At 42.0% G+C, this 23,610-nt stretch overlaps 1 protein-coding gene across 2 annotated transcripts; it reads left to right on the top strand.

Annotated features, from left to right (window-relative positions):
* The first annotated feature begins 1,000 nt into the window (after positions 1-1,000).
* Positions 1,001-22,953, top strand: lzts1 (leucine zipper, putative tumor suppressor 1). 2 transcript variants are annotated; one of them, XM_037778323.1, is made up of 9 exons: positions 1,001-1,493; positions 13,238-13,585; positions 13,677-13,814; positions 15,617-15,776; positions 15,872-16,263; positions 16,388-16,561; positions 17,835-17,966; positions 19,311-19,505; positions 19,810-22,953. In XM_037778323.1, the coding sequence occupies exons 2-9, from the start codon at positions 13,355-13,357 to the stop codon at positions 20,356-20,358; spliced, it is 1,971 nt and encodes a 656-aa protein (XP_037634251.1). In that variant the 5' UTR covers positions 1,001-1,493; positions 13,238-13,354; the 3' UTR covers positions 20,359-22,953. The 2 variants fall into 2 exon arrangements, with proteins under 2 accessions (XP_037634251.1, XP_037634252.1); XM_037778324.1 differs by lacking the exon at positions 1,001-1,493 and adding an exon at positions 11,689-11,798.
* The last annotated feature ends 657 nt before the right edge of the window (positions 22,954-23,610 follow it).

Here is a 23,610-nt window from a genome sequence, read left to right as displayed (position 1 = left end):
AATGAGATCATTCAAATGCACCTCGGTCACAGCTGAGATTACAGGCTTGTATCAAACGCTCAACACACACAGATATACACATCGCTGGCACCCACTGAGTGCAAAGGCGATGTCGCTGGCTGTGTTCCTGGCTGCTGATTATAAAAAGGGGGGGGATATCATTTAAAGACAAATTGGCACTCCAGGAACACTGAGGGAAGTCTGAAACAGTCATTATATCTCCACCAAACATACCCACACAGCAAAGAGGAATATCGTACATTTTGTTCAGCAACTTAAAACTTAATTTTATTATGTTAACTGCGAGAGAGGCTGGACGTTTTGCTTCTAATTGTGATGCAGCAGAGAGTTTTGGGGCGAGAGATTAAGGAGAGCAAAGGAGCGCATAAAAGAGGAAGGAAAGAAGATAAGAAGAGCAAGAAAGAGACGCACAGGAAAGTGATGGACAGAGAAAACAGAGAGATTGCATGTCATGTTACTGCCAAGACTGCACTGCAGGGTTATAACCTGCACACTGCCATCCGAATCATTTATTCAACTTCATCTGTTACATAAATAAATCAAAACACAACAGATTTGCCCCTGGCTTCCAGTGTGCGTGTGTGTGTGTGTGTGTGCGAGAGTCAGTTGGAGCAGTGAAGCAGGTTAAATCTTCAGCAGCAGAGCATGGAGGCTAACAGCATGGATGAGTCATCAGCCCAGCAGACACTTACTGGCTTATTTGCAGGTGCACACACATGCACGCATACATATAGGCTGCAACATGAATACAGTCACACAACTGGACACACGATTTAAAAAGGAGCCTTTGAAGCTGCACACACACACACAGATGTTTAGACCGCTTACAGATATATTGTGTGTGGCTTAGAAGTGTGGGCAGGGATGATGTGCTGTGCTGTATGTAGGCATGCAGAGGCAGTGAAGTGACTTAAAATGAATAGCGGAGCCTCTGGGCGTGATGCCAGGGAAGAGAAAAAGAGAGAGAAGCAAGTTGAAAAAGTGAGACGGAACAGGTAGAGGGAGATGGATGTAGGGAACAAGGGATGTAAATACTAAAGAAATAGTGCACGACTAAAGAGAAATGTATGTAAGAGGTGGACGAGGCGAGCAGCGGAGGGTGGGAGGCAGTGTTGGATGTTCAGAGTGAAGGAGAGAGTGGGAGGGGAGTTCAGGAGGGAGGCAACAAGGATACAGTGTAAAGAGAAGGAGGGAGGGGGTGAGAGAGAGAGAAAGGGCTTGATTATGGAGGAATGTGTCTGTGTTCATAGTATGGGAGATGGGACGGACTGATTGCACCACACCAGGTGTTGAAGAGGGGTGAGAAGGGGAACAGCAACAAAAGCAGACATTTCTCTCTTTCTCTCCACACCAGCAGTGATAACTAGTATCCGGCTGGAAGTGGTCTGTCCACAGTGATCCACACAGCTTTGGGGGAACAGAGCAGCAGCGGCAGTGACTGTGACCGAGGGGGCAGGCAGACTATAATGGAGGTAAGTCACCTCCAGCTGGACTTGAGGGAAGGTTGTGGCTGTTTGACTGGATGTGACAGGGGGCAATTGATGGTGCAGACTCAGTCAGGGCTCACAGCCTTGCAACTTCAAACAAGGAGTGAGCCTGGGTAACAGGTCCCACAGATCTAAGTGTGTGTGATTTGTCTTCATGCGGCTCACATAAAGTTATGTTTGAGGGAACCAAATGTAGACTAGGTTAATTTTAGTACCACACTAATGTAATATCAATTGTTTCCTTAGTTCAACATTCTGACTGAACCAAAGTTTCTCGGCGTAGAGGCAGTCCAAGTCTTTTAATATTTTTAATACGCAAGCTCAAAGTAAAAAAAAAAAAAACTTCTCTGTGTGTGAGGACTTGCCAGCTCTGAATGAAATGTCTGCTTTCATTTATTTTCTTTTTCTTAAAACTGCCAATCACGTTCTTTACTTTCAGCACAGCCATTACTGAACAAACCATTGTTTTTAAACTGGTGAAATAATAGGGAGCAGCATGAGGCTTTACACTATACACAGCAATTTGGAGAAATGTGGACACAGAGCCGATTGTTATATGTGTTTTAAGCATGAATTAAGTGTCTCCATATATAAATGTTGCACCCTGTGATTTTAAAGTAATTGGCTCAACTGTTCTTGAATATTCTTATGATTTTGCAGTATAATTTATAGCAACACAAGGAAGGGATTTGTGTGGGGAGTAATTTACCGTTTTCTGTCACACCTGTACACAGTAATATATGTGTTGAGACCTGTGGGGAACTTGAATTACAGTACATTGTGCTGGTGACAAGGTGACTGGGTAAGTGTAGGGCACCTGCTCAGGCATGTTCAGCTTTGGTTTGTGCTGTAACTTATTGTACAGAGAAAAAACACAGGGAGAGACAGAATCACAAGGAGGATGAAAGTAGCAAAGACATGTCTCTTGTATTGTCGCAGCTGAGCTATTTGTTTTTCTTATGTAGAGTTCTTCTTGTTGATGTAAACATCTTGACTTCACAGGTCGTATTTTTTAAAATCTTTTTCTATTTGCAATCGTTTCGTGGGGCATTAACGCGGCTCAGTTCCGTATCTGTAGCGTGTGACAAACCATTGGCGCTGTCATGACCTGCTAAAGAAGACGTGTCTTAAAATAACTGTCCCAGATACCCAAATGCAGCAGCATCCTTTCATGAGTGAAGGCTCAGTGTCAGAGAAGTACAGCATCCCAACATCTCTGAGAGTCTCAGCTCAGGATGATGTTGCAGAACTTTTCAGTGTTGATGCACGTAAACTTCCTTAAAATAGAATTATATTCTGATGGCATATGAATCAGCCGAGCAACTGTGCACGGCGGGTGAGTATTAGACGTGACTTTTGTGAGTTATGACGGCACCTCAAACTGTTTAAAAGAACCATGCAGAGTTTCCCTTAAGCATTGCAAGGTCAGGGGGCTTTTATTTTGGAGTTGAGCGCAGGTATCGCAAGCAGCACATATTTCCAGCTGCTTTCAGAATGATACAGACCCCTGAAAGTGAGCTCATTATGCCTTCTCTTACTCCCACATTACACCAGCCACACACACACACACACACACGCCACGGCAGATTAGGAGGATGGGAGGATGGTTATGCTCCAGAATGACAACCTTATCACTGAGTCTTCAGCTTGCAGGGTCAATGGGCCCCAGTGCCAGGAAAGGCCTCATTCTTATCCACCTACCTATGCATGTCATTCCACTGTGATACCGTATCAAACGAAAATATGTAAGACAGACTTTGAAGAAATGGTGCCGTGACTATGTGAGAAATGCCGACGTAAAACATATCATTCACTGGTGCTACTGAGATAAAAATGTTTATCTATAATTTGTATTTAGAAGACAATTTTTATGATCTGACATTGCAATATCGCTACAAAACCAGAACAAAACATTTATTCTAATCTGACAACAGTTATAGCCAGTATAATGTGTTACCAACATAACTTCTACATTTTGGCAAGTGTGCCTTCCTTGCTGAAAGCTCGATTAGTGTACAAATAATAATGTGACACCGCAACAAAGCTTTTTATGACAATCCATAAAGTTTAAATTTAACTTTCACGAGGCTGTCATATCATGCATAAATGACACAGCCTGTTCAAAACACGTGGCGGGTAATGGAAAAGGTAAATATTCGCAGGTAATGGATGGGCAATAATTCAAAATGTCTAAAAATACTTCCATTTGTTACAATCCACTTTCGCTTGCTGTTTTTAGAGCAAGATAAAAGCCTTCAGACGTAAATATTTCATGACTATGGAGCTGGCCGGTGATCTGCAATATCTAACCAAAGACACATACAACTCGTTTAAAACCATTTTTGGACTGATTCCAGGGCGCTGCATAAGTTTAAAGCATTACACAAAAGTGCGGTTGTAATGCAATAATCAATCTTGGATGGATGGATGCAGCTCGATAAAGGAATATAAAAGGAAATCTCACATATTTAATTTTAGGACTCCTTAAATTCACAAGCATCAATTCCCATCCTCGTCGCAGCACTAAAGGCTCCCATTTAGACTCCATTAAAAATACATTTTCCTCTATACTCCAGCTGCCAAGGTTATGCAAATGCCTGTACTACAGGAGCAGTAGTTGGCCAGCCAGTGCACACAAGCTCCTTATCTATTAAAACCTAAAGGAGGTTGATTGTTTGGTTGACCTAATGTCTCATTTGGATGCACATAATGGTATCTGAATGCAATCTAATTTGAACAGGGGGGTCCTTCACTAAAAGCTGGCCTCGAGTCGAAGATGCGGCCACACGGCTGCCAATAGGAGACACCGAGATCGAATTAATGAGCAATAAATGTTCAAGTGAACGTGCAATTCTTTAGCCTTTTCTCTGCATCCAAACCTCTCAAAACTCTAAACAGAGGAGACATTGACTGTTTGCTGGACAATGCAACAGTCATCAATGTATCAATGTTAGCTCCACAGAATATAAATCTCTCTCTCACACCACACACTCTGTCTTTCCACGTTTCTTTCTGCTCGTGCCTCTCTCTCCGTGACTGGTATTCCATCTCCTTCATCTGGGGCGGTAATGAGTGTCTGGTATTCTGCTCTTCAGCATTGAAGCCCTATTCATGCTCAATCTCCTTTACAATGCACTAAAGGGATTACCCAATTAGCTGCTATTGGTTGCCATTGTTCGTCAGTGTGTGTGTGTGTGTGTGTGTGTGTGTGTGTGCGTGTGTGTGCGTGTGTGTGTGTGTGTGCTTGGTCAGTAGATAGATGTGTTAACGGTGAAACTGAAAGATAGATGGCTGTCTTACCCCACATGTCATCCCCAGTTGATGTTCTGCTGGAGGCCACATTACTCATCCCCACAACTCAGCCACAGTGAGTAAGACACAAGATGGGTAAAGAGTGTGTGCGTGTGTATGTGTGTGTGTGTGTGTGTGTGTGTGTGTGTGTGTGTGTGTGTTGGTGTGTGTGACTGAGGCCTTAACGGGCCACAGAGGATGACAGAGTAAAAGACAGAGTACTACCTCTCAATAATTCAAACTATCAGCCTATACATTCTCTGGAAATACACTCTCTCCTGTCATAAGTGAGTGTTTTCTTCTTCTCCTAATTTGTGTGTTTAATTTCCGCCCTGTCATGCCTGGGATAATGGGAAATGTCTGCTTCATTACATGTGAATCATCAGTTACTTTGTGAGATCGATTCCAGTTATCTAACGTGTTACATCACACTGGGAGCGACATGCTCAAGCGTACATTTAGAGGATCGAACAGCATAATAAGGATTGATTTACACTGATGTCTCCTCCAGAGGTAAAGGTGCAATCCGGATTTTTTGACCATTGAAATGTTAGTTACCGCTCTGTTTGATTTTATTTATTCCTGGCACATTTCATATCATGCATGTAGGAAAATATTTGGACGCACTGCCTTTTAAAAATTGTATTTCATCATTTTAATATTAACTGCAAATCCTACGGAGAGACTGAAACCAGCTTTGAATTTACAAACAAGAATTGCTTGTGAAGTCACAGTCTGATATGAGCCGACATGGATGTTGTGGAAATGTCAATTTGGTAGCTTTTTACGTCAGTAGTCCACTCGAACCACAAATCTTTGTTATTTGACATCCCTGCCAGCACTTGAACACACCACGCTGGAAGCCTTTGCAAAACAATCTGTGCTTCCATCTCCATAAATGGTGCTTTCAAATGGGGTTGTGTTTACCGTGTTCATGACAAGAGTCCATATGAACTCCCCTCTTTTGTGGTATTCACAACCTCGTAAGTGGGATATTCCTGAAAGCCCAGAATTCAGGAGTTGTGTATCGTGTACAGGGGCGCCGGGTAGCTCACCGGGTAAAGAATCAAATAGGCGAGTCCTTGCTGCAGTGGCCCAGGGTTCGAATCCGACCTGTGGCCCTTTCTGCATGTCATCCCCTCTATCCCCCCCTTTCACCAGTATCACTGTCAAATAAAGGAAAAAGACCCCAAAAAATAATCTTTAAAAAAAAAAAAAGCATATCGTGTACACAACTTCCCATGTGGTAAACACAAGCTCACGAGTTTCATTTGAAGACAGCATATCTCACAATGATAACCCAACTTTGACAAAAATATTAACAATGATGGATTAGCTTCATCAAGTTTTAAAGGTCCCATATTATAAAAAAGTGAGATTTTCATGTTTTTTTATTATAAAGCAGGCTTAAGTCCTATATAACTACTGTGAAAGTATCGAAACACTCAATCCACAGGGAAATACACACATCCCATATTCAGAAACTCTGCATTTGAAACAAGCTGTCAGCATTTCTGTCCATTTGTGATGTCATGAATATACAATATTTATACCCTTGACACAGATTTAAATGTAAATAATCTAAATGTGTCCCAGTTTATTCCTGGTTGCAGTGTATGTGAATGTCATTAGCTGACAGGAAGTACACATGGACCCAAGCTGTTGCCTAGCAACGCAATTCTGTTGCAATTCCGTCAAAATGCGCTAAAACGGAGCATTTCAGACAGGGGGCAAATACAGGCATATTCAGGCTGACAGTATGAGGAAAATAACGTTTTTTTTTAACATAACAGCATGTAAACATGTTCTAGTAGAAACTCAAAATACAAGTATGAACCTGAAAATGAGCATAATATGGGAGCTTTAAGTCTAAAATATGCTGTACTGACATCAGCCAAAAGTATTGGCTGCCAATACAATATGACAAACATGTTTAAAAATCAAAAGAAATTAAAAATAAGGCATTTTTGGGGAAATGAATGGGAGGTCATAAAACAGTTGATGGGATCATGGGATAACCATTCGCCATCTTACCTGGGTATTTTTTATAATTGCCACCATATGGGCTGTCAGCTGTTCAGCACCTAGTTGCTTTACCAAAAGCACCAAAGAGACCAGGGAGGCAGACCAGGACTGGAAGAAAATATGGTGCCTACCTTCTAAATATCTGATTTTAAATAAGGTTAAGGACGTGACTTTTATGATTCATCGCTTTTATCCCCCAAGGTATTTCTACAAAGATATAAAAAAGGACATTGTTGTGGACTGCTCATTTTATCATCTGGTTCCAGGAAATTTATGTCGCCTATTTTAGTCTTGTCACACTCTTGTATTTTTTGGCAACACATTTTGCACTTTTATTTCCCAATAAATTGACCCAGAACTTTTCCTCTCCTATAAAAGCATATTGTTTGGCATATTTTCTTAAGCTTCTACCAAAGCAAATCAATATTATATTAGTAGTTTGATCCTATGACTTTGCAAAATCTAATTTTCATGAATCTAAATGTTCAGATCATAAACCATCCTTTTTCATCTTCGAAAATGATCTCAAACAATACATGGCTTCAATCTTATATACTAAAAAGTAGAAAGGCTATCAAAACCATTAATCTATGTAGGCTGCCTTGTATAACATTTTTATGAATTGATTTAAGTTTTCTGTCAGTGCTCTGATCCCCCAGGCATTATCTGGTTTTGTAATTTGTTCTATGTTCACTTTGTTATTAGTCAATAAAAGGGAGGCTAGCATCACTTTCCACACATCAGTAAAGAGAAGATGAGAGATTTATTTTTGACTTATGGGTCAACTAAAACTACAGAAAGTTAGTGAACTACCAAGCAAAGGACCAGCTGTTCTAATTTATTGCTGATTGCTATGCTATCAAATGCATTGATCTGTTATATGAACATAACACTCAACTATTTCAAGTCAAATCCAGCAAGCCAGCTACTGTACGTTACAGTCCACACTAAAAGTGACAATAACTGTAACCACATCCTTAACAGCAACACTAACCAACCACACAATCAGCCAACATCATGTGATTCAAGGCAGACATCACTTGTTGTCAGCTTACCCCATGTCTTCACACTTTTTCCTTTCAGTTAAGCAAATAAAAAGTAATCCATGTCTTGATCAGGTAGGTGAAAGTAATCCAGTCGGAGAAAGTACCTCAGGTGTTCAGGTGAAGCTTGCAACAATTTTGCAAACTTTCCGCGACTTTTCCGCATTATTATCATAAGTTAATGTCCATAACAACGAGTACATCAGGAGGCATTCAACTTTACAAACTTATCAACTAAAACAACTCCTCATTTACATTCAGCAAGGCTCTTCAACCTCTCCTCTCAGCATCAAAACAAACCCCACGCTGGTTGACCGGAAAAAAATGACAGAACAGGAAGTGAGTGATTATAAATGCCTGCATAGTACACCATAATACTGAATCTATTTAAGATTTCTACATAAAAGATATATTGCTTAATGTAGTATATGAGCCATTCAGAATACCAAAAACAATTCTTACATATTAAGATCAGGCAAAATTGAGAAAATAAAATCACTGTCTGCAATATAAATGCACAATTATGAGATTATCTTCATGATTGAAAGCATGATTTGTTTTCTTGGAGCTATAATAATCAAAATTCTACCAAAATCTCTGGGGTTTTTTGTTCATTTTAGACACAGTTGTAAGAAATAAGATATTCCTTTATTAGTCTCACAGTGGGGAAATTTGCAATTTGTCTTACACACATTACTCTGAATAAAAAATCAGTATTGGTGTATTGGTAGAAAAATACAAGGATTATAAAGACAACACAGGCGTCTTTCACCATAGGTTCTAATTACAGGTAGTTTAAAACTGGACCCAGGTAAGACGGCCGCCTTATGGTTCCATCCTGGAATGGCAAGTCATTAGCCCATTAAAATGAGAAGAGCCTTCTGTGTTTTTCCTCTTGACTTTACTCATTGGCCTGCTTTCCTCACGTCCGTTTCTCTTCTCTTGCACTGATTCTTTAAGCTGAACCGCCAATCAGAGTGATTTCTCTCACTGACGGGCGTCACTGCCGATTCAAGATGCTGAAATGGCCGAAAAAACTCAGACTAGGCCGACGGATGCTCACCGACTGCCTCAAACTGTCCGACGGCCGACCGTCGACTTGGTGTGTCAGAGCCCTTAGAGGAGAACGCCACTGAATTTACACAACAAGATCAGTTTACTCATGGGGAATGCTATATAGGCTATGATCTGTGGCCTTGCGAGAGCATACAAAAGTCAGGGGGAAAAAACCTGGTGATGTAATCGGGGTTAACTTGGGCTATGAGACGGTTTTTTTTGTATATTTTTAACATAAATCCTGCAGGCGTGGAGTTTAGAAGACACAGGCATTTACTGGGCATAGAGAGTTCAAACTTGAAACTCTCAATAGCATTGTTTCTTTAAACTTTAAACGATGCTCTTGAGTTCCATTATGGAAAGTGTTTTTGGAGCTTAACCCATATATAGGACTAAAAGTCGGGGTATCTCGGCCTCTGCTGCTTCAATTTTGACCATGACATACTTCCCTCACAAGTCCTCAAACTTTATGTTGAAATGGCAGTATTTCAACCTTAAATAAAAAAAAAAAAAAAAACTTTAGAGTAGTGAAACATGCAAAAACACTGCAACAGTCCTTTAAAGCTTAACAATTATGTCACAGATGGAAGGTGCTTCAGCGGGCTGGGCCTTCACATAAAGAAATACTGTGTATGAAATTCAAAGTGCGTCAAGACGGCACACATGAACAAAGAACCGTAAGCCGTCTGAGACTGACCTAAAAAAACAGACACACTGAACTAGATAGATTACACATGCATCTGTTAGAAATTACCATAAAGACAGTGAGAATTAAAGTGATGCCATCTGGCGCCGTGGCAGTGTGTAGAGGTACAGTGAGAACAGAGGAGAGTTTCATGGTCATTGTAAGACAGGTATAAATCCTGGACCCTTTATAGCACACTGCTGCCTTCCACTGGCTGTGGTAATGGATTGGCTATGCCCTCGGAGTGCGTGTTTATGTGTGACTGTGTGTGTGGAGGGTGTGTGTGTGTGTGAGGGGGAGTGTATTGTCAGCTGGTCTTCCGCGGGACAGGGCTTTGTGTCAGGCAGGTCAGCTGGGGCGCGAAAGCTCGGACGACCCCCCCTGCACACACACACACACACACACACACACCATCGCCCCCTGCCTACACGCAGACACACGATAAATGAGTGCACACACTCTTTTGTGCAGACACAGGAAAAACATGCAGCCAATCAGATATAAGATTAGATGTATGCATCCACACACACCACTCACACCCCCGTGATCCCATCTCACCAAAGGTCTTAAATCACACTGTCCACTTAAAAAAACACGTGGTCAGACCATTTTGTACTGCTTATTGAAATTTGCAATGATGGAGCAGTAAAAAGATTTTCAAATCACTTCAATATTTGCATCAAATAGAAGCGAAATTGAGCGATTCTCTTCCAGCAAGTGAGAGGGAACATGAAAGTGAAATGGCAGGATCATTGTCCAAGCTTGGGGTGCTGGGTGGGACTAATCGAGGGACAATGGTAGTCAGCTGAAAGGATGCTGCTGAAGAAGATTATGGTAGATCTATAGAGATACTGTATATTGTGAAAACACTTCATGGAAAGAACTTTCAGACAATATGATGTAATATGATGTAAACTTTAGTGCAACTCTGTCTGCACGTGTTGAAACATCACACCATAAAGGGTGCTTCCCATTAGTTCAATTTTAACAAACTGATTTATTTATGTGATATCAATGATTCAGTGGTGTTCCATCAGTAAATGCGTGGTAAAGGCTGTCCGTTTTCTTCACATTAAGAGAAAGTACACCTTGACTCGTGACAAAAATGGGGTGTAAGATTTACACTTGTTTTGTCAGCAGCGTGGCTCAGGGGCCATATCTCTTCTGTTGTTGTTGTTTGTTCATTTGGAACACAGCGCCTTGTATATTTTCCTGTCGTGATGTGTGATTGTGCTTCATCCACAAGGTGTTTTGTCAACAGTGTGGGTTGCTGAACGCTCTGCTGCCTTCAGAGAGACTTGTACGCCAGCAATGAGACTGTGGGAAAGTGTGTGGATGTGTAAAAGGTGTGTATGTGTGTGTTTATGTGTGAGAGAGAGAGAGTGAGTCTCTGCGTGTGTGTCTGAACAAACAGCATAAAGGCAGGACGGTGGTAAATCACTATAAAACTGAAGCTCTCCAGCCTTCTCATTGTGAGGACTAGTCATTTATTTAACACTCAAATATGGTCCTGGGCTGTTTGGCGAGAATACATCAACCGGCACACAAGAGTCCACACAAAGAGCGGCACACTTCAACAGACAAAGAGCGAAAAGAGAGAGGGCAAGCGCCTTTTTTTCTCCTTCACATGAAGTGTTGTTTGTTCAGGGTGGGTGCAGGGTACCGAGTGGGACGGATGGATGGAGGGAGGGGAGGGACTGATGGAAGAAGGGAGGGAGGGATGGGGGGGGAGAAGGATGAATGGTTATTACACAGTAAGTCGATGCACAATCGGAGGGTGTCTGTGGGTGATAGTGGGGAGAAGAGGGGGGTACACTGGGGGTGTAAAAGATCTTTTGTGAAGGCTGGGAGTTAATCACTTGAGCGGCACACGCCAGTTCTATGGGAGCACATGTTGTACACTGTTGGCTCCCCTGGGGGGGAGCAGGAGGTCCCAAAACACACCCACACACACAGAGCTGAATTTGCATGTCAGTTATAATGCAAAGCTGGGTACAGGCCGACTAGAAAGACCCACCCTCTCCAACGAAACAGTTAGCGGACCCTCCTGGCTGTGGTGATAGTGTGAGGCTTGCATTTGCTGTTGGTTCATTCAAGGGCAAACACACACACAGAGAGACTTACACACAGGACTGGATAGATGACTCTGCAGGGGCCTTGCTAGAGATGGATGCTTAGATTGACCTGGCAGTAAGTACAATCTATTGTTTCATTACTTCAGTCCCATGTCAGTGGTGGATGCAAATATTTGAGAGTGATAGTGAAGGCTGGGGGTTTAGATTTAGCGGCAGACATCCAGGCACAGCAGAATAGAGGCAGTCACGTCAGAGACTGTTCACGTCAGACATGGGGGGACTGCTTTGCAGGTACAAATTTAACATTACTCAACATTTTATGTTTACTTTCCTAGAATATATTTTGAATTTCATCCTGAATGAAACAGAAAAATCAAAGCTGTGCTGGAAGACTTCCAACTGGCTGTTTGATTCAGAAGCCTTCAATTTAGGATTATCTTTCCGTCCATGTATTTACCTTAAATAGACTATAACTGTCAGCTTTGTATTGTGCTGTGTGGAAACCACTCAAACTTTCCTCCTCTGTCTCACTTGCTGTCTGTCTCTGATGCTCCTTTTATTCTCCTCATGATGAAACATCTATTTTGTACATGTCTCATCTCGCTTATCATTGTTTTCCGGGCGATGAAAAGTGACAGCCTTGATCAGCTCGCCCGCCTTCATTCGGCATTTTCTCCCTTCAAACATGCCAGTCAAACACCACGAGGAAATGACACTGACAGCTATGCGCATCCTCACAAACAACACTGTGCAACCAATAATCATTGATTTGCCTGAAGCCAAATACAATATGCACTAATACGTGACTCACGGCAGGCCATTAGTGCCATGCTTTGTTGGTGTGGCCATCATAAAATGGTTAAAGGCTGAGGACCAGGTGGTTAGGGGAGCCCACAGGCCTGATCAGCCAGTATGGAGCCCTTTGCTACTAAGTCACTACTTTTCCCCTGTGGGTTGGAGATAGTGGCTAGCAGCATCTGGGGTCTGGTTATTTTTAAAAAGGAGGTGGGGACGGTGAATAGAGAACATCACTTGTACCTCTGTGAATAAAATTCCTTGTATTATAAGTCTAATGTAATCTTTTGTTTCATAATTACAGCCAATCACAGTATTAGAACTTGATATTTTAGTGTGAACTGTCTGTACTGTGTTCACGAACAGCAGCAACTATAATGTTTGAATAGTACTATTCAGATGGCAGGCCCAGCCAAGTGTTGAGTAGGATGTAAGTAGCCTAAATTGCCAGTTTGTTTAGCAGAAGGGCACCCAAAGGGTTATTTGTCAAATTCAACGGCCGAGCCATAAATCTCGACACACAAAGCCAGGCGGAGTGCCAAGATGGACTTTTTTTCTACTTTGTTTGTTTTGCAAATGTGAACACACCTGCTTCAACACTGCATGTCTGGACTGAACAGGAAACAATAGAATTTAACAACCCTAAAAAAACTGACACCCTGACAGGGTTTGGTCCTTTCATGAAAGAAACTTCTGTTTAAGGATCAACAGCTAGTATTCTGTGTGTTTAATGTATGTTATCCCTTTCTTGTCTTGCAGATGGAGCTACTGATAGCACTTCTCTGGGGTCATGAGTCAGTTCTTCCCCTCACTTCTGTGTAACTTGACCACCTGGATTTCAGCCCCCGCCCTCCCGTCACCTATGCCTGCAGGACCATGGGCAGTGTCAGTAGCCTCGTCAACGGCAACAGCCTCAACAGCAAACACTGCAAGGCGTCTGAACACAGGTTAAAGAAGGGAGCAAATCCTCACAGAAAGAGCGGAGGTTGCAGCCTTGATGAGTTACTGAAGTGTGGCTTCACTCAGGGCTCCTCATCCACTGCTCAACCTTCTAAAGTTCTGTCACACTCCCGGTCGGGTCGAAGTGAAGATTTCTTTTACATCAAGGTGTGTGCCATCGGATGACATTAAAACTATAGTTCAAAGAAATATACTGCACGGTTATAAAGCATATCATGTTTCTCCTGTTCCATACAAGGTGAGCCATAAACCGAGGTCAGTGTACCACAGAGGAGGATCAATGGAAGAGCGTGCAGGTGGAAAGAACAGAGATGGGGAATCAGACGGGCGACTGCAACCAAAGCTGCTGCTCATGTCAGGAAAAAAGACTGAAAGGGTGAGCAGAAGGCCCATTGTTGCCTCTTTCATGATTCACCCAAAGGATGCGATTACATTTTAAAGGAATGGTCCAGCATTTTTAGGAAATATTTGCTTTCTTGCCATGAGTTAGATGAGAAGATTAAAGGGGAACTACGGCCATTTTCAAAATTCATACATGTTATTCCTATGGTCTTAGACTAAAACTCAAACTTGTGATGTTATAGAGTATAAAGTGTGGAGCTGCTCCATAGACATGAATAGGGAGAGATGTTTTAGATGACACTGAGAGCACTCAGGTAATATCCTGAGTATTTGGGGACATTTTCTGTTTCACAACTGACAACATTACAATAGAACAAAAATAACAATTAAATAAATAAAGCTTCCCATTCATTGTCTATGGAGCAGCTCCACACTTTATACCCTATGACATCACAAGTTTGAGACTTACCTCTCTGGTTTCTGGCTTTGAGAGAGAGTAGCTCATGTTCACAAATACTGTTTGAACTTTCCTAGGCCATGGAAATAACATTTTGGAATTCTTAATTTAGGTGGTATTCTCCTTTAATGACACATTTGTACAGTAAATGTGCCGGAGCCAGAAGATGGGTTAGCTAAGCTTAGCGTAAAGACTGTAAACAGGTGGAATCAACTAACCTGGCTCTGTGCAAAGACAACCAAATTCGCCTGTCAGCAACTCTTATATAAGAAATATTCAATCAGATACATCGGATATTAACTGAGATCATGATTTTATGTCCGTTTTCATAGCCTCATCAAACGTAGCTTTGCTGTGCTTTACCTGACTGGAACCGTTGCTATGGTTATCCTTACAACCATTCAGAAGTCACACTGCAGAACTGCAACAGACTTTAAAAGCCTTGCAGCGAAGTTGAGGATAAAACATGCACAGCAGGTAGTTTAATTGGTGGCAGCCATTCCTCATAACCTGTGTTGAACCTTCCCAGCGTATTAATCACCCCCCTCCCAGATTAATGACCTAAGAATGCCTTGATCTTCTCAGCGAAGTCATTTCTGTGCCAGGAATACATAGGCAAACTCGGAGTCTCCTTCAATAGGTCTTTATTCCTCAGGGGCAAGAGGGGGAGAAAGGAGAGGAATAGGAAGCAGCTTTAAAAGAGACAGAGCGGAGAATAAGGGAGAAAAGAGAGAGGGGCCAAAGAGAGTTTGAGGGATAGAAAGAGAAGAAAGAAAAAAAAACGAGGAAAGGCATCCCAGTCATGAAGTCAGTGAGAAGGAATGCTGAGCTCACAAGCTTTACCTCTTACACTTCAGCAGTAGCTCATATTATTAATATCACAGAGGAGGGCTATTCATCTTCGCTCAGACAGCACATGGGGGAGAGATGTGGGATGCAGAGGAGGAGGAGAGGAGGACGGAAAGGAAGGAGGGGAGCCGTGGTGCTGCTTGTGACATTCTTGGACAGCACAGATGGGGCATGCGGAGTATAAGTTCATCTTTGAAATGAGTTTTCTCTTTTTGTGACAGTCTAGTGAATTTTACTTGCAACTACTGGCTTTTAATACTGCAAGCTTGTAGTGAAGCAATTTTGCACGCTTCAGTGCTTCTATTTCTAATATGAAAAGACATGATGGGGGGGGGGGAAATCTATCCTTTTCATTTGTACAGACGTTCCAGCACGTGACAATATTTATCTCTGTGAAAGCATGATGATTTTCAAGTTTCAGGAATGTCTGTCTCTTTGTGCTTTCTGTGACAGCTATAAGAGGAGCCACTGAATATGAAAACAAAAATTGGAAAGAGCACCCCTGACTGTGTGTCATTTCACTCCTCTAGACCTCAGCTGAGAAGTCATTGGTCCGTTCCACTGCCTTCAAGCCTGTGATTCCCAAGAGTATATCCTCCACAGAGACAGGCCACAACAACCTGGACATCCTTTGTCCTCTGGAGAAAGCAAGGAGTCCAGATATTAGACACAAGCAAGACACCTTCTCAGGTCTTTATCTAGATTATACTGTTGCCTTAAAATTAGATTATTCAGGTCAAAGGACCGATTGCACTAAAATAAAATACCATCTCTTTTCATTTCAGGGACTCTGTCCGACTCTGGACGTAACTCAATGTCTAGCCTGCCTACCCACAGCACCAGCGGCAGCCTAAGTGCTTCCACGGGCCCCGTCAGTCACAGCGATGGCAGCTCAGCTCCCACAAACAGCCTCAGCAAGGGAGCTCAACCCAATTTCCCTCCATGGGTCAACGGGAATAGCACTAACCTTGACTGTAGCTACAGGGCTGATTTCAACAGTGGAGGGTTGGCATCTAAGGCTAATGGGGATGCCGGCTCCCCACTTTCTGCAGATGAGCCAAGCGCTCTCTCTGAGACTGCAGGTGGGATCCGGTCCCCCATTACAACAGATGAGTCACTGATTGAACGTTTGGAACAAAGGCTGCTGGAGAGAGAGACTGAGCTGCAGGAGCTACAGGTACCAAGCTGTCACGCTACAAAAAAAACAGCATGTGCTCTTAATCAAGATCAGTACATTTTAACAGTAGTTAGATTGTACAACTGCGATAATTTCTTACTGAGATGTCTTCACTTTACAATAGGTGAGTTTTGAAGACAAGGAAGTAGACACCTGCCAGCTGTTTGAGGAGAGACAAAGGTACTGCTCGGAGGAGATGGAGGGGCTGAAGCAGCGATGCTCCACAAGGTTACGGCAAGTGTCCCAAATGGCTGCGAAAACCCAGCAAGTGCTCCAGCTGCATGTCAGCCAACTCCAGGTCAGCCCACCTCCTCTTTTCTTTCTAGTCCCCTGGTTCATCTTCATCCCACCAATCCTTCCCCCTTTCCAATGAATCAATTAAAGGGAAAATTCGCCACCTTTTATGTGGATGTCCAATCAGTGTTGGTGGTAAGTGTAGTCAATTGAAGCAATAAATTATTCTGTGCGTGCAATATTGACCGAGAAAGCTGAGTTCTGCTGCTCAAAGAGCCGTGCCGGCTGTGCCTACATGTACTAGGATACATTGTGTGCAAGCTTCTGACGCCCGGAGGGTCCCCGCCACGGATGTATAAAGAGACCTGGATACAGCGTTCGAGGCAGGGCCCCATTCATTCCTATGTAAGTTGCTCAGTGGCACATGAATAAAAAAAATCTTGACTTTCGAGTATAAAATTACCTGGATCTTCCGGCATAGAGCAGGCGCACTAGCGTTTCGGTCCAGCCGCGGTCTTGGTCTCATTCACATGAAGGGAGGAAGGGAAATAACTCTGGATTTGGCTCTTAGTGCGTTTTACAACTTTTAGGACATAAGGATTTAAATAAGGGTTATTCAAGTGTTCGTACTGGGAAGTTGATTCAGCTCAAAAAAAATTATCCGCTGAGTTACAGACGTCTCTCTCTAAATGTAAGTCTATGGGAAAAGTATTTTTGGGCCCACTGGCATCACCTGACGGACACGGAGGTTGTAATTCCACCGTTTGGCCACTATGTAAAATTTGCTTCAAAGTCATGCGCTCTTCCTGGGGGCTTGGTCCCCGCAGGCCATATCCTCTTGCATTGCTAATGAGAAAATACGGCTGAATATCCGAGTCAGCCAAAACACTGTAAAATGTATCGTCGTCCATAACATCCTCTGCACTCACACTAGCTAGTTTGCAATACAAGCGAAGGGAACAGGGAAGTTCTGTTTTTGAGCGCCATCTAGAGCACAGGCATCCCCTGGCCACCCAGAGATGGAAACTAGAAATCCAAACTGGAATTGCAACCTGTAGCTCTTCCTCGCATCCAACTATGTCACCGTCACGTCAAATGATGGCGCTGGATGCAGGAAGAACAGCAGATTTTGCTGCTGCAACCTCAGCTTTCTTGGTCGATTTAGTCCACACTTATTGCTTCAATCAACTACATTTACCATCAACTCTGATTAGATGTCCAAATAAAAGGTAGTGCATTTTCCCTTTAAGATATACATACAGTATTTTACCTTCATTTCTTTTAAGAAAAAAAAAGCAGAAGTGAGTGAGTGAAATGAGAAATGAACTCTTGTACAGGTGGAGAAGGAGAGGCTTCAGGAGGATGTCTCAAAGCTAAGCCGAGAGAAGGATCTTGTTGAGCTCAGACTGAGGTCTTATGCGGCAGAGAGCACACAGCTCGCTCCGACACTCGAGGAAACTCAATGGGAGGTGAGTCATGAGTCGAGTGATATCAGTTTGAAAAACTTGTAGCTACAACAATATAATCTGGTACAACCTTGAATGCAGATGAGGAGGTGTCGGAACATAATGTTCTTCCATCACCGGAGAAAAAGAACACCAATAATCATCATGTTTAATAAGAAAAAGAAATCCATCATAAAAGAGTCAGAAAATATCAATTGATTTTTATATAACCAGTGGATTTGTATAATGTTTATAGAGAATTAGCACCAACTCTGCAGTTCTCCTCAACTCTAGGGAGCTTTTTAGCTTTTCAGCTCTTTGTTTTGGTTTTACAGCCCTCAACTTTACTGTTTTGGTTCATTATCACCGTTCTCATCCAGCAGTTTTGCAGCAAACAGGCTCTGATAAACCAGCTGTACGCTCCCTGCCCAGCACCAAACGTCAGACAAACAAAGTTAGCAACTAGCCGGGGAACATAGTGGACATTTTTCCTAATATCGGACTTACATTTGCAGCGTATCCACAAAACATGACTTCAAATTAAGGCTAATGTTGCTCTGTGTATGCTGGATGTAAATAGGCAACTGTTTGTTAAAGGTCTTATTGATAACATTTTTATGTAGATGATTTTTTTTTTTAAGAAATAATACATCTATAGAGCCTTTAGAAAGGTGCCAAATAAAAGTATGGCTTTTCCTGAAAAAATATATTATAATTGTGAAATTATCATTTTAAAAATGTTGGCGGGTCCAAAATGAATGTTTTGTTTATCTCTGTGGAAGATATTTGACGTTTGGTTCCCACTTCTAACAAGGCTTGTGAGCCAATAGTAAAACAACGTTGACATCACGTGGTATCTCTGGGTCGTCAGTTAGTGTGGAAAAAAACAGATAAATGGCTGAGATTGGCAGTAAGTGGCTGGCAACAACTTGTGGTGAAGTAAATGCAATGGAACAGGGGAGGGAGAATGCGACATATAGTGGCTGAATGTTATCAATGTTATCAGTAGCACCTTTAACACATTTGCCACAACTTTATGTAAATGCTGACAATATGTAAATTTTGTGTTTACAGCCAGCTGCGCTGCCCCCAAGTGGCCAAAAAAATCAATTCATTCATTCTCAACAAAACTTTTTTACTTATTTACATCTTTAACTTACTTTTGGCATGAGGTGAAAATTAAAAAGTAGTATTTCCCATGCATACTATTGTTATTTGATGTTTTATAAAGCAATATAACTTACTAATACTTAATGTTGTTAATCCAACAGTTGACTTGATCCTTTAACTGCCAGTTAAAAAGGTACATATCACACACATTACTACTCTGTCTGGTTCATCTTCATAATTGTCTCTGTCCAAATGCAGGTGTGCCAGAAGACAGGGGAGATCTCACTGCTGAAGCTGCAGCTGAGAGACAGCAAGGCAGAAGTCAACCATAAGCTCAACGATATAGTCTGCCTCAGAGCGTCACTGAAGGAAAACACAGCAAAGATGGAGACGCTCGAGAGACAGAATAAAGACCACGAGGACAAACTCCACTCTCGCACCATAGAGGTTGAGGTTAGTCAGTTCATGATTCAATAGCAATTCATTCCAGCATGACATTCAGATAAGGACGTCTGAATAAAATGCCCACACGGTGCTTATAAGATGAAAGCACTTTGAGTTAGGAAGGATACCTGCTATTATGTGCTAATGCTACACTCAACTGTGACCTTCAGACTGTTTTCAATGTCCGTGTTTTAGCAGACTTATATAATCACAGTCAGAATAAGTGAGCTTATTTGACACTTCATGTTAGACCTGTCTCATCAGTCAAAATAGTCCTCTTAATGGCCGAATATGTTTAAATATTTTAATTCAGGTGTGCCAAAATGAACTTCAGCGAAAGAAGAATGAGGCCGATTTGCTGAGAGAGAAAGTGGGCAAACTGGAGAAAGACATTCAGGGAATGAAACAGGATCTGGCCGTAGCCAAAGAGCGGAGGCTGCAGCACAGTTTGCAACTCGAGGCCCGTGCCCAGACTCAGGCCCTGGAAAGACTGATCCAAGCCCCAGACTCCCGCGCCGAGGACCAGGTGGAGGAGAACAGCGGAAACATGGCCACAGGATCACTCCAGAGAGAAGTGGAGAGACTGAAGCAGCAGCTCAGGGAGGAGAAGGACGCACAGGAGAGGCTGGCCAGCACCTTTGAGCAGGAGAAGCTAACGTGGAACAAGGAGAAAGACCGGGTCATCAAGTACCAGAAGCAGCTCCAGGTCAACTACCTGCAGGTGCACAAGAAGAACCAGGACCTGGAGAGGATCCTGAAGGAGCTGACCGCCGAAATGGAGAGCCGGACGGAGCTCGGCATGGACATCAACTACAGTTCAGGGTTACAGACGTACGACGACGTTATTGCCACAGAGATTTGATGGGAGCACTCACACATGTTCAGTAACAGTGAACTTGAATTTTTTTTCACCACAGATATTTATGATATTATAACAGCTGAAGATCAGTCACTGGTATTTAGTGTTTTACAAGGGTTATTTAATAGAATGTGCTGTATTTTGTGTCCAGGTCACAAAGAAATGTGCTAGATGACACTGTTAGTACTTGTTTAAAAGTAAGTTATTTAATGTTCAAATGAGAATATTTTTTTTTTACCATGCTGTCTAACAGTATCACTCATTGTTCAAATCATGCAACACGTTTGTAGTTTAAACACCATTTATTATTGGTTGTTCATTGATAGATGATGATTAATGTCTGGTGGTAACACATGATAGCATGATAGTGGCTTAACATCTGTCCCTTCCAGCATGGCAAATGACAGTGATGTATCATCCGTGAGTCTGGGGTCCTGAACCTTAATAGATGTTGCCTTGTGTATCCACGTTACTGTCTGCTCCCACACTGTCCATTCTTAGGGGGTTTGTTTGTGCATGGAAAATGGTTTTAAACCATTGCACAAGTCATTTCATAACAATTCACCAATGTAAAAAATGTTTTACTTCAAAATACATGTAAAAATTATTTCAAGCTGTCATGCATTTTCATCCTTACATTCAATTCAGCAGTGAAGATTTAAAGCCTCTGAACACCCACACAAGTGTCTTCAGTTATTCTGGCTGATTAGACCTCTGCTCGGGTTGAAGGTGGGCCAGGAAATTTGATAAGTCACAAATCTCCATCTGCCCTAACAGGTTCAACAAAGCTAAGAAGAGACTCAGGAGACTCAGGAAGATCTCTCAATTAGTCTATACACAGTTGCCAGGTTAACTGAAAACACCTGTGTGGGTGTAAATAGACTTTAAGTCAATATGCACTGTTACTGAAGTTGATATACTTTATCATCTGTATGTTTTGTTCATTCACTGGATCAAACTTTCTGTTACTGTGAACATTTCAGCGATACACAGAATTCATTGTTCAAGACATGCCGCTACATGTGTCAGTTCAGGTGTCATATAAAGCTCCCAATATCACTCATACAATCTCTCCACTGAACAGATTCATCATTGATAAATGAAACTATTTCATTGCAGTCCAGGCTGACTGTGTTGATGAGGTTGTAATCTAATTGTTAGATTTAATTTAATCCATTTACAAACTTGAGCAGAGATGCCGAACTCTTTGGATCAGTGGACGGTGCCACTGCATTGTCTGAGTGTGCATGAAACTACTTAAAGCAAACCTTATGCCTGAACCTGTTCATTACTGATACAGAAATGCACATAATACAGTACTATATATATATATATATATATACCAGAGAACACTGCTGACAGATACCAAGGGCAAATGCAAATTTGGGGATTCACTTTGTGTTCTGTGTGTGTTTAGAGAGAGAGAGGGAGATTAAACGGGGCTGAAAAGAATACAATAAAAGCAAATATTATAAGAGAAAAACAAAGGAAAAAAGGGTGATCTCCCGGTAATGTCTATCTCTCTCCCTACATTGTTCATCTAACTTCGTGAGAGTTCGCTGGCACGGTTCCACTTGGAGACAAACAATCCTTCCCAGCAGCAGCAACCCCGGACATTTGGCTCTGCTATTTTGGAGCTATTCCACTTCTCCCACAAGGGCAAAGTAGTTTGTGAAGCAAAAGTTTAACTCCTCCACCCACTCGATACTCAGGTGCTCACATAGACTATCAGGCGGAAATATATGCACACGCCGCGCTGGTCAAGAATGTGTGGCAGTCTCTGTAATGAGGCTGCTTGAGATTGCTCAGCTACCCACCATTACATTACATTACCACAGCAGGTCAGGAGAGATTTGGAGGCAGACAGAGTAAGTGGAACTGAGGTGAGGTGCTGTAACCAGAGGCACTCAAACTCAAAAGTCTGATAAGTGTTTCACAGCCTTTGCACTGGTCCTTAGCACAAAAAAGTGGTGAAATAGGGAAGTGGTGAAAGGACGGTTGATAGTGCAGCCATGGCACTTTTTACACTTTCTTGGAATTCAATATACAAAATCAGACTCTTGTACACCTTGAGGCAAAAAAAGCCTCAGTGAAACAGATGGTATGCTGGATTAGAATTGGAAATAAGGTACCAACAAACTAGCTAGGGTTCAAACACGGGTGATTTAAAAAGCAGCAAATGTTTGTCATTTGTGCATTACTGTTTGTTCTAACACTTGCTAATTTACTTTGCTGTATTCTGAAATTCAGCCAAAAAAGTGAATTTGACATTGATCTCAACAAACAGATTTGTTCACTGAGGCTCTTTTTGATAGACGGCGAGTAGATTCATCTGTGTTCAAACATCAACAAACATATCATTGGACTAATCTGCATTATGTTGGCTTTTAATGATTTCTAAAACTGTCCTTCAATGCACTTGAAAGGTGGGTGAATACTTTTGATTAAGTACACCTAACCACAATGTACAATACTGCGGCTTTACTTGTATAGCGGTATTAGATTTTTGTTTGTCAAACTACTCTTGTTAATATTTATTGCACAACTTCACAAGTAAATGCTGGATTTATAAATAAATATGAATGCTGTTGATACATATTCAAAGCTGTCTACAACTGCGCTCTTTGTCAATCCCTCATTATCATTCCCCATTCCTCTTGGACTTCAATAATGAGAAGATTGTTTTCCTCTCCCGCCTAATCATCTAATTTCGGCCTTTATAGTGTTTCCTTCCTCATCCAGCAGCTCTTTCCAGCTCATCGTCTGTCATTACTAAGCTGATTGGACCAAATCAAAACTGAAATCAAATTAAGGCCCATTGTCAGTGGCGCGTGGCTCCGTCACCGACATGAATGGGGGACCACACAGAGGAGATAACAAGGAATTCAAAGTCGCTGGTTTGACATGAAAGAAAACAACAGAGCTGACTGGATGAAGGGAGTTTTACTCAAAATAAACATGTAAGAAACATCACCTACATTTACATGATTGTATACAATAAACATAAATCCTTGCTGCAATGTTCTCATGTGCTTTAAAGGGGACCTATTATGCTTTTGTGCTTTTTCCCTTTCCTTTAGTGTTATATAGCTTTTTGTGCATGTAAAATGTCTGCAGTTACCAAGTCCACGCCAAAAAGAGTTACTCTCCCCCACAGAAACACTGCTCCTGAACTGCCTGAAACGCTTAGATTGAAGTCTTGCCTATTCTTCCGTAACGTGGTGACATCACCAAGTAACACACTTTGCATAATAC

This window comes from Sebastes umbrosus, chromosome 8 (assembly GCF_015220745.1).
Source record: "Sebastes umbrosus isolate fSebUmb1 chromosome 8, fSebUmb1.pri, whole genome shotgun sequence".
In the NCBI taxonomy this organism is placed as follows: Eukaryota; Metazoa; Chordata; class Actinopteri; order Perciformes; family Sebastidae; genus Sebastes; species Sebastes umbrosus.
This window is presented reverse-complemented; position numbering and strand designations above follow the sequence as displayed.